We start from the raw sequence: 17,577 nt of genomic DNA on the forward strand, positions 1-17,577 counted from the left end.
GCACAATTATTGTGAAAGGCGTCGAGTCTCCTCTCTGCTGTCATACTCCTCTGTTATTAAGTGACATTCTGCAGTGCAGAAGGAATGACAAGAAAAACAAAACTGATGGAACAGGTTTGATAAATCGCCATTCTCGTATGAACACACCAATAGCAAAGATTCCCATGATAGAAACAATTTCAGGTTCAGTGTCTTGCCTGGAAACACGGAGGCAGGATTGAAGAAGGAACTACCAGTGGATTGGACATTCACCGACTGAGGATGGACACAAAAATAATCTGAACTCGAAGGTCATCAAGCCAAAACTGTGTATCTTATATTGTGAGAAAAAATTGTTGTTCCCCTGTAGCAAAATTCTGCAAAGCATTAAAAATTTAGGGCCAAATTCTCAGTGTAACTTTATGACCATTGACTCTAAAGTCAAATTCAGAAGAGAGTTCAGTTATGCACAAATAGAATTTAAACTTTCTCGTGGAGAAAATGTGTTGTGACATTTTGACATTATTGCAGTAACTAAAAAAAAGTTGGTTTTTTTTCTGTTTTGGAAAAGTTTTCAACCTTTTAAAACTCTTTACAAAGAGAGAAAAGCAGTTGTGAAATGGGCCCTGTGAATTTCTGGAGATGTCTCATTTTAATGGACTACAGGGAAAGGTGCCTTCGTGGCCACTAAAATGACCCACAAGCTGACAAATACGCACAAAAACTGAAAAGAAACTATGCAAATTCACAAAACTAGTGCTGAACGAGGTTGATATGTGAATTTGATGTCAAACTATTGTATTGTTATAAAAAAAAGGTTAACAGTTTGAAGTAGTTTTTAAAGGAAACACTTTGATAAAGCTTCTTATTACATTGATAGAGACCAGAGGGAGTGTTTTAGTGTTCAGTGTTCAAAATACATTTCACACTGATAAGAGAATGTGCCTGGAATAGAAAAAAAAGAAGAAAATGAAATGAAAAACACCTCTCCATCTGTTGGTTGAAGACGTTTTTCACACTCATTTTTCCTGCCACTTGCAGCTGCCTGCTGATTTTCAGGAGCGACTGACCATGCACCTGGAGGACTCTCCTCTCTGCCACACCTACTCTGACTCCGTCCCGGCCTCCCTGATTGCCAAAGTGCTGGAGAAACCGGACGAGGCGTGCAGCAGCAGCCAGGCCTCCCGCTCCCCGAGCCCCCAGACGCAGGAACACGCTTTCATTTTGGAAAGCCTGGGCCCCGGGGGCCGCCTGGGGCTGCGGGCCGCCTACAAGTCCGACCTGTACAGCAGCGACACGGCGCTGTACTGCCCGGACGAGCGCCACCGCGAGCGGAGGCCCAGCATGGACATCCACGGCGAGAGGAAGCTGCTCTACGGGCCCCAGAACTCAACCGACAGCACGCCGGAGGAGGGCTCGGTGGGGCTGCGCGCCGGATTCTCCCAGGAGCATTTCACCAAGTTCCCCGCCGCGCTGGCGGGCGGGTCCAGCTCCTACTCCAGCTTCAGCGGGGCGGGGTCCGAGGACAAAGGCAACGGCGCCCCCAGCAGCGCGGCCTCCTCCCCCCGACACCACTCCCTCTACATGGACTGGAGGGATGCCGGGGACTATGAGAGGAAGAGCGACTCCTCCTGGGACGGGGACAGCCCCGGGGTCTTCGCCAACACTCACCCCTTCCAGCAGACGGAGCTGAGCCACCACCAGAACGGCAGCTCGCCCGTCTACAGCCGCACCATGTCCTCCTGCTTCAGCGAGCCGTATGAGCCGCTCCCCCCGTCGTCCTCTCCCAGCATCGCCTACGAGGACAGCCGCCGGGGCAGCACGCTGGCGCCCGAGGAGGAGGAGCTGATCGGCCGCTGGAGGCAGCTCAGCGTGGAGGACCTGAGCGCCCACAGCTACCGCAGCCCCGGCCGCGCCTCGCCGTACAGCTTCTCGGAGCAGCACTTCTCCGTCCGTCCCGCCAAGATCCGACTGGGGCCGCTTTACAGCAGCTTCCAGGAAGGCGCCGACTACTACCACCAGGGGGTGGACGTCATGGACCCGGTGTGGGCGGCCGCCAGCCCGAGCCCCGAGTGCAGCCCGGGGCTGCGGCAGGCCCACAGCCAGGCCCACCTGTTCCGGGCGGAGGACAGCCAGGAGTCGGAGCACAGCCTCTACCACTCAGGGAGCTCCAAAGACAGGGAAGGGAACGTGGCGGCCGGCGGCCAGGGCGCCGATTACGTGGACCCCAGCCCCAACAGCTCCACCGAGTCCCTCAACCAGAGGTCCCTGGAGATGGCCGCCGAGCTGCAGCACTACCAGGCGGAGATGCACAGCCTTCCCGCGCAGCCCAGCCAGTCGCCGCCGCCGGCCCCGCCGCCGCCTCCTCCTTACAACCAAAAATTCGGCTCCCTTGGACTTTCCAGGAAGGACAGTCTGACCAAGGCTCAGCTTTACGGAACGCTCCTGAATTGAAGGACTCCTCCATCAGGTTCACTCCTTGACAGGACGGTCGAGGCCCCCGCTGCCTTCAGCTACATCCTCCGTCCGCTCGGCCAGGAAGCGGTTCGCGATGAAGCCAGGAGCCGAATAGTTCAGTAACTCTTAACATAACGTAACTCGTGCTGATGGTGTAAACGCTTTGATTCTGGGACGGAAACTGTTTACAATGTCCAGAGGAAGTAAGTCATATTAACAGGTGGGTGTCAGATGAAGCTCAAGGAGCCCTTCAAAGTTTTTAAGAATGTGTATGTTATTTAAATGACAAATGTACAAATATATACCAACTAAAAATTTTAGTGATATATTTTGTATGTAGATGTTAGCAACAAATTAATCAGAAACAATCAAGTACAAAACTTCTCAATTATCCCGGAACTTGTATATAAATTTAAAAAAAAACAAAAAAAAGAACTGCCAAGGCTATATTTGAAAACTCAGAGAGGTATTTTAATTGACACTTTCCCCTGAAAAACTGCACATAGATTTATTATTTTTAATCAGCTGCAGCAGCGATGGCCTTGTGAAGATTTACATATGAATGTTGAGAGTAAAAATGGAAACAAAAACAAATTAAATCTAACGAGAGACCTGCATTTTGATTTTCTTCTGTTTACTGAATTTGACAGTATTGATGGGTGTGTTTTATTGTTCTTGATGGATCATTTTGAGGTATAAACATCTGTCTTAGCGGTCAGTAACAACTTTACTTTTTGCTCTTATTATATTTCTGCAAGAGATTGTCCCCGCCCCCTTTCTACCTCAGATTTGGACGCCACTGTAACCCTGTTTCTTTGAAATTGATGCATGTTTATATATTTTGGTTGTTTTGTTTGCCCAATAAAGCACAAATTATACATTTCAGCTTGCAGCCCTGGTTCAATTAAAGCCGCGGGTGGGTTTCTGAATGTAGATGTGTTTTCCTATACTTACTCCATGTAAATTAAACTTATTCTTCATTCTCCTGTGTGTTTATATGAGATGGCAGGTTTTTTTCAGGGGATTTATTCTTACATGTAATGTGAATATTGAATTTTGCAGATTGATGATCAGGTTTTAGGTTTAGATTAGATCAGAATCCTCCACCGGAGGGAGCCAAAGCAGAGAGGAAGCTCGCTGATCTGCAATGCTGAGTTTATTGTTCCAGTAGAAAGCATTTACACTTCAAGCACATCAAGAGGAGGAGACTAGATTAAAAAGAGGAGCCCACACACAAACACACACACACACACACACCTTTGTCCTTCACACGGCAAAAATAGATGCTAAAATATGCACAAATTTCACCTGCTCAAACACAATAGCTCAAGCTGAAAATCTCTTTGGAGAATTTGCAGAGCAGTCACCAGCGTGACCCCACAATAGAGGGAAGAATGTGACGGCTCAGCTCGGCTTTGATGGACGCGATGAGGCGATTTGCTCGGGAGTCTGTGCTCTCTGTCAGAGGTTTGTGTTTGAATTCTCGGTAAGGTTGCTGCTTCTTCACTTTCACTGACAGAGTCTGCTGGTTTCTGCAGAAAGGCAACTTTTAGTGATGATCTTCACATTTATTCGCAGGTAAACGTGCCTCATTTTTCACCTCATCGTTCTAGGAAGACACAACTTGTAAAGGTTTTAATAAATATCATTTAATTCTTTATTACTCTTACAAGGGCTAACAGTTTTCATTATTTCTTATCCTCCTGAATATGTGAGAATTAGCTTTATTTCCTTTCAAACAGAAGAGAGAAAAAGGTAAATCCTGGAAGAGCAAAGCTCCTTTAACCAAGACACACTTTTGAAATTCTTTATTAAAATTCATTGGCACAGAAGTGTCGTTCAATTTCTGTTATCAGCTGTTTGCATGAGCTGTTTCTTGGACCGCTGTGTCCTTCAGGGGCTGCAGGAGATGAACCCCCCCCCCATCCCCCCCGACGCCGCTGCTCAGTCACTGAGTCCCACCATCCTCCTGCTAATGTCCCATAGTTTCTTGGCTGCCTGTTCGTCCACGGCTTTGGCCATCAGCTCCTCCTCCTCGCAGTTAGCGAAGCACTTCCCCGACACGCCCTCCACCTCGGGGGAGCAGGCCAGATACAGCGGCGTCTGCGCCCCCTCCAGAGGACTCTTGAAAAAGACCATCGAGGCGAGGTTGAACAGCGGCTTCGCCAGGAAGGGGATTTGGACGTGCCTGCCCAGGCGGGTCCTCACAATGCCCGGGGTGAGCGCGTTGACCGTGACCCCGCTGCCCTGCAGCTGCTTAGCCAGCTCCAGCGTGAACAGCAGGTTGGCCAGCTTGCTCTGGCTGTAGCAGAAAGCCTTGTCGTACTTGGCCTCGCTGTTCAGGTCGTCGAAGTTGATGTGGCCGTACTTGTAGAGCTTGGAGGAGACCACGACGATGCGGCTGGGCGCCGACGTCTTCAGGAGGTCCAGGAGCAGGTGAGTGAGCAGGAAGTGGCCCAGGTGGTTCACGCCAAGCTGCATCTCAAAACCATCCTCAGTCTTGGTGTAGGGACACTGGTAGACGCCCGCGTTGTTTATCAGCACGTCGATCTTTGGTTCCTCCTAAAAACAACACACATTTCTATCAATCATAACACTCACCACGAAGATTTAGTTTTCTATTACAAAACCTCTGCAAGCAATAAAAATCAAGAATGAAGTTTCACTTTACATTATTTGCTACTAGAATTATTCACCTGTAGTGAACAATATGTTTGTAACCTTCAATGCAGCTGGTTCCATTCCAGCATTATTTCATGGCTTTAGGAGATACCTGACTTTTAAAGCAATTCTGACGTAATGCCAGACCTTTTCTTTAAAGTATCTTCGGGCGTGCAGTGCTTGTAGACACACAGCAAAACACAAAATTCACCCGAACAAGTTCTCGATGTCCCGGGCACACAATATGGTTAACTGGTTTCACAAATTGACGGTCATGGGAGGTAAGTATCAGAAAAAGTCACTGCTCATGCACCAAATGTGTTTTAAAATGCTAAATCTATTAGTCACAAAAGCAGTCAAGATAAACAAATCCTCAAAAGCAATTTTTTTTTTGACAACTCTTAAGGTAAAAACATTAAGGTGATGTACAATAATATGGAAAGAAGATCTCTCTGTGTATCCTTGCATTTCATGCAAAGCTGACTTCAAAGATAAATTAATTCAGCAATTCACTTTGGTGAAGAAAACTATTGGATGTGATGCAGTGAGCAGCAGCACCCCCTGTCGGATGGTGAAGGATCTACAATCTAAAGCTTCAAGCTGTCTATTGTGCAAGACCTGCTTTATATTTTATATACCTTGAATGCTACACTGTCCAATCAAAGTGTTGTTGATATAAAAAGCACACTTCATAGAACTAACAAATCAAACACTGGTCTTTATGCTTTTTAGATGAAATGCATCTTTCAATAATTATCACAAAATTGTTTTCCAATATTCTTGTACTTCTTTCGGTTTTTTTTCAATGAATAAAACTTAAAGTCATGCACCAGATGTCAAATCAAAGCTGGGCCACATACAGCTATTTAATCTTAATATCCTTCAATATATATTTAACTTTTAATATATATGTATATTCTAGAGTCTCTGTCTCTTTGTTTTTCTTTTTTATTTGTACAGAAGTTGAATCGATGCTGCTATACTGACCTGAGAGTGTAACCTCTGCTTAAATCTGTGACGCCTGAGAGAATTCTAAGAAAACACTGCGAGCTTCCATTCTGTGTGGTTGATTTGCTGTGCAAAGCAAATCTGAGACTTGGGTTGTTCGGTAACAAATGCAATGACTGGTCCAGAATAACTTTTCAAAGTAGATGTCTGATAAACCAAGTTCAGCACCAAGGACAGTCACACGTTTGACGACTGGCTCGTCAGAGTTAACCCGCATACAAAATCAACAAAATGTGCAAAGCGCTTTGCACAAGTACCTTACGGACATCAACTTAGTATAAATAACGCAAACATGAGTGTGTCATAGCTGACCTTATTGATCTCCTCACAGAACCTCCTCACTGAAGCCAGGGAGGCCAGGTCCAGGTGTTTGATGACCACCTCCCCCTGCTCCTGACCCGCTTCTTTCTGGATCTCCCGGGCCGCCTCCTCGGCGCTCTGCAGGTCCCGACAGGCCATGATGACCCGGGCGTGCAGCTTCAGCAGCTCCCCGGCCACGGCCTTTCCGATCCCGCTGTTGGCCCCGGTCACGATGACGGTCTTTCCCCGCATCGTGTTGGCCGGATAACGCAGCAGCTGCACGGCTTTCTGTCTGGGAAACAAACGGCGCATGAGAAGCAGGACGCCGCCGCCGACGACAGCGGCGATCAGCACCGCCGAGTACATACGGGAGCGGACCGGGGACGGGCCAGCGGGGACGGCTCGGCCCGGACGGGTCACCGGCTGCGGAGGTATGTTATGAAACGTTTGCGGCGTTTCGTCCTCTGCAGTAAGCTAATGGTAGCTGCTTGTTTATGTTTCTTCTCTGGCCGTTGGTAGTTATTAACAAAAGAAGACGCTTTACCGCCACCTGCTGGACAGGAGTGGACCTGCGCTGAATGACGGCTGGAAAATAGAATAGGATAGAATAGAATAGAATAGAATAGAATAGAATAGAATAGAATAGAATAGAATAGAATGTTAAAATGTGAAACAGAATAAAGATTAAATGAGTAAATAGCAAATACTAACATGTACAAAGCTTAAAATTGACATAATAGAAGCACAGTCTAATGATCACAGCGAGGAATAACTCATGTTAAATAAATAAATAAATAAATAAATAAATAAATATACTTACGACCATGTAAGGAGGGGTACATTTTCCACTACATCAGCCAGCAGTTTTGTTGGAATTGATTTTTAGAAATGAGCAATCACATATAAATAGCTTTTCAAAGTTACACATAGATGAATGCATTGTTCCCCTTCATTTAAAATAAAAGTCAAAGTCAACCTCCATTAGGAATTGCTATTTGTTTTGTGAATATGTTGCTCTTCACCAGTGTCCCCAGCACATGTTTTTTGGTGCATGTGTGGAACAAGATGTTCATGTTACTAATAACTAATGTATAATGTAATGATTTTGCCCACTGTGAGTGCAGTAAAGTCATTAATGTTGTGTCTTGCCAATAATGCAACAAAACAGTGTAATATTTCTTACACAGATCATTGGGAGAGTGTTCCAGAGTAAATGAAAGAGTATGACTCCCATTATTCCCACAATGAATATTTGGTAGATTAGTGAACATTTCAGAAACTCACAGAACTCTGCTACAACATGTGAAAAACCCAACTACAAAGAGACTTGGGACAACCACAAAGGCACATGAAACCGATAGTGGAAAATTCCTTTACCCTTTCAAGGAGACCACAAAGAGAATTCTCTATATGGGGACCACAATGCATGGCCACTGAATAAACCAGCAGAAAAATATTGTGTTAGATCAATGCAGAGAAAATCCCTTCAACTTTCACACATACAGGACAATGTACAGCTATATGATTGGGTGAAATTTCTGATTAAAACTTCTGTAACCTGAGTGATTCTTTTCCAAGCTGCAGCGTGTTTGTGATTGGCCATCACTGACATTATTTTTTAAACGTGAAAAGGGATTGATTTCAATCTTTGTTGCGGTAAATGCTTGTGAGTTGTATCATTCAAAGCTATTATTGGGGGAGCAAATGTTTCTCATTAGGAGGAGGTTTGTGTTCTGACCTCTCTGTGCTCCTAAATAGTTCTGCCTGTGAGAAAAAGACAGCAAAGAGATATAAAAAGAAATAGTTTTTAACTTGTCTTGGTGAGCCATAATCGAACTACAAGTCAGTCAAATGCTTTATTCACTATATACAATCCAAATGACACTCTCATTACTGGACGAGCAGAAGGAGCCGCCTGGCTGCCTGTTTGCACCTTGGTTGCTTTATCTGTTTCCTACCCGGGTAAATCATTGTTAATCACCGCCTGAGTCAGTTCACACATATGGGTGTTTATTTTCATGAAGGATGAACTGCAAACTGTAATCATTCAGGAAGATTGTAACAAGATGCCATCTCAGTTTTAAAAAATGTGACCATTCGTCCATCCGTCTTCAGGGCTCGCTCTGGACATGGGAGAACAGTTTCTATCAGCTGGAAATGAATGAAATGTCCACACGACATATCTCACAACCCGATACTGTGAAGTCCTACAAACAACATTGCTTTTCTTTAACTTCTCTCTGATTAAAAAGTGTGATGCAACTTAATAGTTTGACATGTGTTCTTGCATTATTACTTGAGTATTCACTTTTATTGTCATGTAAACATGAATTTTGATGCGTTAATAACACATCAGTGCTGCAGGAGATGTGGTGGGGAAAATAAAAGTGAATTCAATTTATTTCTGTTAAAACATAAAAACAGAATCTTCATGTAACAACATGTAATTCCTTGCTCCTTCCTCCTCATGGAATTGCAAGTATTTTCTAATGTTGGTTTCATATCAGGCGGACGTGATGATTATGTAGGCTACCTGGACAATTTTTTATGAACCTTTTTATTTGTTGAACCAGTGATACTTGTTAAAAAAAAAAAAAAAATGTCCAATTCCAGTTAGATGTTTTCATCACTCCCTGCAATTACTGGTTAATAAGTAATGCACACTCAGAGCTTCAATCCCAGCCTGATGTTCATCTCTTGCTGGGAATGTGAGTATCACTTTTCCACCTCTCTCTCTCTCTCTCTCTCTCTCTCTCTCTCTCGCTCGCTCTCTCGCTTTCTCTCCCTGAGTGGCTGGCTCATGTAGATGCATCTGGAGATGGAGGACGACTTACTTCACTTCCCCTTTATCTGAGCTGACTTCCAGTTGAGTAATACCTCCCGTTTATTTCAGGGTTTACTTCAGTTCCTGTTACTTTGTAGCATGTGAGGGAAAACTTACTGCCGTTTCTTCTACAGTCTGGTAAAACAGACTCTCTAAATAACACTTTCATCATCTGCTCGGGAATTCTGAATGTCTTCTACACAGGATTCTGTCTGCGGTCTGTCTTCATGGTAAAAGAATGGATCTATTGCCCCTCTTCTTTATGCTCGTGTTAATCTCTGTTTGTAAAGGTAAGAAAAATCTTATTCACTATGTATTATAGGTTGTTGGCGAGGACGAGGAGACTGAGAGGGATTGAAAGAAATGTCTTTGTTTCAATTTCAGTTCATATAATGTCACATGTTTATTTAGGTTTTTGTTTTTCCAGCTCCACAGATAAAGAAATATAGAATCTGGATGAATTGATGTGTCGGTTTGACAGAACTTTATTAGTAATTTTCCTTCAAAGAACTTAAAAGAATCTAAGAATCTCCAACACAGAAGTGACACAGTCCACTGTGAGTTTCAGTCTTTTCATTGCTTTGGGGGTCACACAAATCAAAATCTCATCATCTGGAGAGCCTTCCCCACTTTCCTCCAGACAACACAAAACCTGTCGACCCGACGGCACAGAATCTGCACCAGTACGTCGGCTTATCGTCTGCCTGACGTCTGCCGGGATCTAAATGTCTCAGAGTCAGTCAGAGCACCAATCATTGGTTTTTATGATGAACTGAAGTCGATTTGAGGTCGCACCTTGATGATCTCAGTGTGAGAAGGTTCTGCTGGAGTTTCACGTTCTCCCTGTGTGTTTCCCACTGGCAGGGATCCCCATGTGTCTTGAGTCATGTCTGTGTCACTTAGTTCATTTATCATTTACATTAAAAAGGTGCATCCAGGGGAGTAACCTGCATTTTCTTCTCTCATATGTAGAGTGAATGGAAAGTAAAATGAAAGAAATGCTGAAACTTGCTCCAGCAGTTTCTCTTTAAAATTGCGGCCTATCACTGTTCAGTCCTGCAGCATGAAGACACGACCATGTACCAATGTAAAAGAGAAAAAAAAGTTAATTTGTCTCTTCTGTCACATATTCTCATAATTTCTGATCTATTTCGGGACCGGCTGCTCAGAAAACTGCATTTATCAGAATCTGGGACTGATTAGAGGGGGAGTGATTACAACTTGTCAGAGACAATACTTTCTAGACTCTGAAGTTGGCCGAATAAACTGCTTTTTGTTTGTGAGAGTGGATGTCTGCCAGCTTTTGGATTTATGCAAATTGGAGATCAGAGAAGAAGCCAGAAACATTTCTTAGAGAAAATCTCAGAGGTTCCAGGGGAGAATACTGCTGGACAAACAGTTTTCATTTCCTTGGTGTGGCTTTTTTTTGGATTCTGAAGATATCATTTAAACATCGTTAGCATTTTCAGATACTACTTTTTGTGTGAAAATCATCTCTTGATATTTGTTTTCCTGAAAAATGGGCACTCAGTTTGTATCTTCATCATAGATGAGACAGACATACTGTGGCGACAGTATCTTCTATACACTGAACGCTTGTCTCTCCTTTGGAGTCTGTACTCCTGCTTTGATAGAAGCTCTGTAGCTGTCTTATGGGTTTTTCTCACTGTTGGAGCTGTAATGAAGTATCCTGCTTTGCTAATGTACTCTTAATGTGCACTGACGTCCTCTTCTGGCAGCTTCAGATTGAATAAACCTGCCAGCGTTTAGGAAGCTTCAAGAGGAAGTGTTGAGTCATCAACAGCCATTAACTCCTTCGCGCTTTATTTTGAGGTCGGCGTATAGATTCGGAGACTTTGTGGCCCTTTGTTATTTGACTGTAACTGTGAGGGAGGAGAAAAATCTGAAAAAAAAGGAACACTTTTGACTCTGAAGCTCAGATAATAGCGGGATTTCAAAGATAATTCTGTGTAAATGAACTATGAGACTTTAATATTTCACACAAGCTTAAATATGGAAGTGGCTGAAGGATTTGGACTCTTTCCAAGTTGAGCAAAATATGTCCTAATTATCAGGGAGTCCCACTCTCACCCGTCCAACAATAGATCATTAGCCTTTTGATGTTTATAACTACTAAAATTCCATTAATTTAATGGCGTTTCGGAAAATTACAACCACAGAAAGCGCTATAAGCATAACTGTTCCCTGCAGGCCAGCACCACGACAGCTGCGTTCAGCCTAAAGATCAATACATCCAAGCGGGATCCAGCACCGAGGTCGTGTGCAAGACCTCATGCGTGCACGGAGGAATCTTCTGGAAAATCAACAGCAAGCCCGTCCACGAAGGCTGGTCGCAAACTATCAACTCCACGCACGCGGTCCTGTCCCTGAGGAACCTCACTCTCCCCTCGGCGACAGTGGAGTGTCGCAGCGTGGAAACGCAGCAAATAGTTGGAGGCGTCATCATCAAGACATACAGTAGAGTCTCTTTATTGTGACTTTTTGCTAGTCTGAAGCTGTCGATACGCAAACTGAACCAGCCAAAATCAGTCTGCACATTATTTCTTTTAACATGCACGACTCTGCTGTTGTTTGGCAGAGAAGCCCGGAAACATCTCGTGCGTATTCCACTACGACAGCGAAAGCAGTGTCGGCGTGCCAGAGCTGCTGACCTGCACCTGGGAGCATCAAACGCCTCCTCGAGAGAAAGTGAACTACACCGTCCTGACGTAGGTCTCACATTTTCGTCGTACTTCTAAGAATCAATTGATGCTCGCACGTTTCCTGTTTTTGATATATTCCGTATAAAATGTGTATTTCTTTCAGTTCTGCTGTTTCGCACACTTCCCCAATTGAAGTCTGCAAGACGAAAGTAACAAACTGCACAGTGAGAGATTTCTACACCTCTGAACGGATAGGAATTTATGTTGGAGACAATTTCACAGTGACAGTGAGAGCCAAAGGTCAAGCGTGGGAGGTTCACTCCGACTCATATGAGTTTAATTTAGATCAGATTTGTAAGTTGCATCACATTTTATTTCATAATAATGTATTTCTTTTTTATTTTAATCTATTTATGTTTTGACTACACTTTTCGTCTTTCTCTTCAGTGAAAATCAACCCTCCCAAGTTTTCTGTAGCGACTTCCTCTGATCATATTTTGGTTGAGTGGACTCGACAGCGCACGACACCGAAGCATCGATGTCAGGTCAAATACAGAAAGGTGAGTCCCTCTTTAGAAAAGCAAAAAGTGTTTTAGCTAAAATAGTTTCTCAGAGTAATGGTGGCAAAATAGAAAAATGACAAAAATAAACCATAATTTTGTAGTTTTTGCACTTACCCACAGTCAGAAATGGAAATAAAATATTACAAATAATTATATTGCTCCTAATAAATAGTATTTTGTGGTATTTATACCTGTTGTACATAATAAAGTGTTTAATTTGATGTCTTTTTGGTTACAGGCTCCATCAGCTGATGAAAGAACTCCAGTGGTAAAGAAATACTGAATTATTGCAATTACCATGAAAATCATGAATTTTTTTACAAACTATTTCATCCATTAATGAAAGTTGATCTTAAATCTATTCGCAAATTTGAGGTATCTATTGTCATTATACAGTTTATAATGAGATAACAGAGCTGCTCCTCTCACATTGCAAATGTAACAAAAAAGAGCAAATAGAGTTGCAATTCATGCAAAGCACACAAGATATGCATGCATGCATAATATTCTTACTCAGCAGTTCACTGGCTCTCCGGTGAGAAGTGAAAGCGTGTTGGATTCAGTGGAAGATGTGCTTGTTTTCCACAGTGGATGAGCAACAAGACTCTGATTACTGAGCTGAACGTTACAATCCGCATTGAAGAGAAGCTGGAGTCCTGCACGGAATACAGGGTGTCGGTCCGCTGTGGTCTGGGCGAGGCCCCCTGGAGTGACTGGAGCCGGGAGAAGACAGTCCTCACCAAACTCAACAGTAAGAGCAATATTCACCCCACAAAAAAATGTCATTTGGTAACCCAAAAACCTCTAAGTCTTTATGTTCCTTCGGGCTGTGACTGTGAGGTAAACAGGATTGTGACGGTTTAGTGGTGGAGGAAGCACAGCGAGGCAGGAGTCTTCACAGTGTTTTTATTCCAGACGTTCCCAAAAAGAACTCTGTATTATATAATGAAAAAAAAAAGAGAAATCCAAGTGTTTACTGTCTGCTGGAATCATCTCCATAAAGTGTAATAGAGGATAGATGGACAATAACATTTTGTATTTCAGTGTAATTATTTTTCAATCTTTTCCAGAAAGTCAGATCAGGCTGCGGCTGTGGAGGAAGGTGACTGAAGTACGAAGTGATGGAGTAAGAAGAGTTTGTGCCATGTGGACGGTGAGGAAGCCCTCACACAGGTCAACACCTCAAATGATATTCAGCACATACATTACATTTAGAAATGCAGACACGATACTTTAAATGAAAGAAAATCTATACGAGTGACCACTGAGGTTTGCTGCCATGTCATTTCTCCATCTTTTTGTCAAGATCTTTTGTTGATTCTCTGCTTCCAACTGTCTCCTCAGGCCATTCCTGCAGCATGTCCAGGCAGATTTACATATGAGATCAATCAGATCTCTCTTGATCAAGAACATGCAGTTCAAGGGAGTCAAATCTACACATCGCGTGGAAACTCAACCTGTGACGTTACTGTGAACCGAGACGCACGCAGAATAAATCTCACAGTCTTCCGTGATGAAGTCCCGCTCGCTGAAGACTCGGTTTATGTTCCAGCTGTTGGAGAGAGTGAGTACCGATGCCATCGATTCTGCATGTTTTAATGGGCAGCCACAGTTTATGTGCGATGTGGCTTCATGTTAATGGAGGAGTGCTTTTTGCTCTGATGCCTGTTACTGAGAAAGCGTCCTGTCTGTTGGCGGTTTGGCAGGCCTCCCTCAGGTTACCGACATCCAGACCTCCGCCCGGGACGGAGTCATCCTGGTGAACTGGAAGGCTCCCAATCAGTCTGTCAGTGGTTACATGATTGACTGGACCCATGATGGGAATCAGTACTTCTGGGAGGAAACCAAACACACTAATGCAAGTCTGTTTGGTAGGTTAGAAAACTGTGTTATCTCTCTTTGGGTGTGGTGGATAATGAACACAGTGAAGGACCAAGGCTTTAGAAGATGTCTGATAATGCACTGGTTGGATAAATTGGATTACTTGAGAACTGTGATTCACTGTAAACTGGAAAAACGTCAAAGGAGTGTCTATCCAGTTACATTTCCTCAAGAGAAAATGCATCATTTATGATGTTTCAGCCCTGATATGCAGAATATGGGATGTTTATAGGGAAATTACTAGAATGTTTGTCACTACAGGATAGTTTGATTGGTTTGTTTCTACTGTAGCTTAAAAATTATATCAGAAAAACTGACATATCTTCATTTCTTCCAAAACAAAATGTTGAAATGTTTGTTAAATTAGGCTTGCTTTAGATTTTCATACACGCACTTGGACCTCAGGTTACATTTCAAACCCTTTTTAATTGTGTTCAATTCAATTTGGTGAAAAAATTGGACTTAATATTTTTGTTTCTTCCGGCTGAATTTACATCAGTGCGAGAAAATGTCAGAATGTGAGACGCTCTCAAAGATCTGAGTGCTCACAGTTTACTTTTGTGAATAGAAAGTCTGAATATTGTCAGAATTTAAAAACAGAATTCAAACTTGGCAACATTTCTTCATAGCTACCAACCATTCTGATACTTACATCGTATTTGAGCTTCTCTGCTTTAAATATGTAACATTTATTTGGCACAAAAGTTCATCAGAAACAGCAGGTTTTTACAATCACACAGCATTTTTGTCACAGAGTTTCCTCCTTTTCTCCACAGGCCTCTTGGACAAGGAGCCATATAACATCACTGTAACGCCCCTCTTTGACGACAAGGCGGGTCACGGCACCCAAGCCCAACCGACCTGCTCCGGAGTGGGAGGTAGAAATTTGGCATTTCTTCAATGTTAGTGTTCACATATATCACCAAACTTATTTTTGAACCATGAATCCTACAGATCCAGGCACTGTTGTGATCACCGGTGGTCAGGCTTCTGACAGAACTGCTGATGTGAGTTGGGAAACGCAGTCGGAGGGACCGTGCAGCGCTGCTTTTGTCAGCTATACGGTGTTTTACAGGACTCAGGATGGACCGCTGCTCAGTAAGCCCGCTTCAGACTCCTATAAAGGGAACACATGTTGTTGCGCTGTTTTAATGTCTTTTCTGTGTCTCCTGTGTTTTCTTGTGTAGACATGACTGTCGATAGCAAGAAGCAGAAGGTCGTTTTGAAGGATCTGGAACCAGACACGCTGTACAGAGTGTATGTCGAGGCCACGGCCCTCACCGGAGTGACCAGAAGCATAAACGAAAGGGTCGTCAAGACCAATAAATTTGGTAAACAATGTGTGAAGACTTTTTATTCACAAATAAATTTTTACTTTCATGGGAACCTAGTTCAAATTTGTGTTTTTTTTTTCCCCCACAGATCCAAACTTCATTACAGTGTTGACTGTGTGTGGATGTGTCCTCATATTGCTGGTGTTATTTCTCGGATTATGCTGCGCTGTTCAGTAAGTTTTGAGTATTTCTCACTGTGACGTGAAATGCCTCAACACAGGATTCATTTTTATGTGCAACGAATATACATTTTCCCTCACTGAGTGTTAATAACTTGCCTTTTAGGTGGAAGAGATTCCGGGATAAGCCTGTGCCAAATCCAGGCCTCAGTTCCGTGGCGTCGTGGTCGTTGTCCGCTCAGCAAAAGGTAAACGCAGCCAAGAGTTGTGGTGAGCAGTGTTGCCAGATCTTGCAAAAGAAACAAGCCACAGGGTGTCTAAAAAGAAGCCGAAAATAAGTGACTTGAAATACAAAGAAAAATTTGCTGACTGGAATTCCTAATGGAGCAACAAATACAAGACGTCTCTCATCCTTGTTCATTTAAATCTGCCTCACTTACCTCCCAATCACAAAATTATGACTGGTTTTGGGCAAGGGCAATTTAGAAATGATGTCAAAAACACAGTTTGTGAAGATGAAACAGTTAAATCCTCTGATTCTCTGTAAATCACTGCATGCCTTTTAACTGAGCTTGTGTCTGTGTGTCTGTCTACAGAGTATGTGCCTCTTCCAGCCATTCAGTAACCCATGTGAAAGCACGTTTGATAAGGTGTACACGGAGCAAACGCCAGATTCATCCACCCCTTCGCTGACCACAATCAGCTCAAATAGTAACACAACCAGTGACGAAACCAGGAAATATGATGATTCAGCCTTGGGACAGAGCAACAAGCCACCTGACCCCATAATGACGCAGCATCCTCGGTTTTCTGAAGAAACCGCAGCGTTCCTCCCCTCGGAGAGCAGTCCAGGCAGCCCATATCGAAGCCAGACTTCGGTGGGAACTCAGAAAACAAAGACTGATAAACCGTGGAAACATGTTCCTGGGAAGGAACAGGAAAAGGTGCCAGCGAAGACTGTATATGTCACTTTGGATATGTTTGAGCATGACCAGGCCCAGTGACAGGAAGCAAACACAACGTTTGGTTGTATTTTGATATACCTGGAAACTGTTCCAACATTTTTTGGCTTTATGCTGCACTGTGATGTGAACATTGCTAAAAAAAAGAAATGCTTGGAGTTTCAACAGACTGTAATTGAAAGTGTGTGGTGCTTCAAGCTTTACTTGTTTAAAGTATTTAATTGAAAACATAATGTTTTCAACTTTACAGCCTCGTCAAAACATAGACCTTATTTAAATCTGAATTCTTTCATAAAATTCAGAAATGTTGTATTTGTGTATGTTATAATGTGGATTCTGTGTTTAAACAACAAAACATTTCTGTGATTTTGACTTTGGGGTGACACCGCATAAAGGTGCAACGAATGTACAGTCTGTATTATATTGTGTCAAAAATCAGCATTTCGTGCTGTCATATCTTGCCATAAACATTTGTATCTACAAATGTGGATGCTTCTGTGCTTATTTCTTTTCAATAACTGTAAAAACTATTCTTTTTCACTATTTTCATGGTTCAGACATAAGCATGCACAGTAGTACATTTTCTTTTCATTGCTCATATATCCCTCATGGCTTTGGCAGAAATGAACAGAGAGTAACGCATGATGAAATAAATAACTTAATGAAAATCTTTTTTTCTGTGCTGAAAAAAGGGAATCTTTTTGAAAAACAAAAACATGACATGGTCAAACATGAGAATATGATCAAAAAGATTTGAGGTTGGCCTCACAACAGGAAGGCCCGGGTTTATTTACCAACTGAGACCTTCTGCGTGGAGTTTGCATGT

General features: G+C 43.1%; 3 protein-coding genes across 8 annotated transcripts in view; 2 read left to right on the forward strand and 1 right to left on the reverse strand.

Annotated features, from left to right (window-relative positions):
- LOC115401367 (brain-enriched guanylate kinase-associated protein) overlaps positions 1-3,321 on the forward strand; it is a 29,524-nt gene extending 26,203 nt beyond the window's left edge. For all 4 annotated transcript variants that reach the window (XM_030109498.1, XM_030109500.1, XM_030109496.1 and 1 more), the window contains one exon: positions 1,021-3,321. In XM_030109498.1, the coding sequence (XP_029965358.1) occupies positions 1,021-2,433 (1,413 nt within the window). In that variant the 3' untranslated portion in view covers positions 2,434-3,321. The remainder of the gene's footprint in view (positions 1-1,020) is intronic.
- A 906-nt stretch (positions 3,322-4,227) lies between these two features.
- LOC115401370 (retinol dehydrogenase 14) lies at positions 4,228-6,908 on the reverse strand. Of its 3 annotated transcripts, none has more exons than XM_030109503.1 (3): positions 6,774-6,908; positions 6,418-6,697; positions 4,228-4,998 (listed from the first exon to the last, which is right to left on the reverse strand). In XM_030109503.1, exons 2-3 carry the CDS (start codon positions 6,655-6,657, stop codon positions 4,381-4,383), a joined length of 858 nt encoding a protein of 285 aa, XP_029965363.1. In that variant the 5' UTR covers positions 6,658-6,697; positions 6,774-6,908; the 3' UTR covers positions 4,228-4,380. The 3 variants fall into 3 exon arrangements, with proteins under 3 accessions (XP_029965363.1, XP_029965364.1, XP_029965362.1); XM_030109504.1 differs by having other exon boundaries at positions 6,418-6,693; positions 6,774-6,890; XM_030109502.1 differs by having other exon boundaries at positions 6,418-6,897.
- A 2,496-nt stretch (positions 6,909-9,404) lies between these two features.
- LOC115401366 (interleukin-31 receptor subunit alpha-like) lies at positions 9,405-17,301 on the forward strand. Its single transcript, XM_030109495.1, has 16 exons — positions 9,405-9,519; positions 11,441-11,707; positions 11,829-11,958; positions 12,056-12,246; positions 12,340-12,452; positions 12,694-12,723; positions 13,044-13,206; positions 13,526-13,608; positions 13,800-14,019; positions 14,162-14,326; positions 15,113-15,214; positions 15,291-15,434; positions 15,524-15,667; positions 15,759-15,843; positions 15,956-16,037; positions 16,386-17,301. The coding sequence occupies exons 1-16, from the start codon at positions 9,468-9,470 to the stop codon at positions 16,791-16,793; spliced, it is 2,379 nt and encodes a 792-aa protein (XP_029965355.1). The 5' UTR covers positions 9,405-9,467; the 3' UTR covers positions 16,794-17,301.
- The last annotated feature ends 276 nt before the right edge of the window (positions 17,302-17,577 follow it).

The sequence above is a fragment of the Salarias fasciatus genome, chromosome 15, assembly GCF_902148845.1.
Source record: "Salarias fasciatus chromosome 15, fSalaFa1.1, whole genome shotgun sequence".
NCBI lineage: Eukaryota > Metazoa > Chordata > Actinopteri > Blenniiformes > Blenniidae > Salarias > Salarias fasciatus.

Bases quoted from the DNA above. Each gene is read 5' to 3' on its own strand.
- LOC115401370 (XM_030109502.1), bottom strand. From the start codon at position 6,771: ATGTACTCGGCGGTGCTGATCGCCGCTGTCGTCGGCGGCGGCGTCCTG. The intron at 4,999-6,417 runs GTCAGCTATGAC...TGTTGTTTTTAG, and splicing joins TCTGTGAGGAGATCAATAAG to GAGGAACCAAAGATCGACGT.
- LOC115401366 (XM_030109495.1), top strand. From the start codon at position 9,468: ATGGATCTATTGCCCCTCTTCTTTATGCTCGTGTTAATCTCTGTTTGT. The intron at 12,724-13,043 runs GTAAAGAAATAC...TGTTTTCCACAG, and splicing joins CTGATGAAAGAACTCCAGTG to TGGATGAGCAACAAGACTCT. The intron at 15,844-15,955 runs GTAAGTTTTGAG...CTTGCCTTTTAG, and splicing joins GGATTATGCTGCGCTGTTCA to GTGGAAGAGATTCCGGGATA.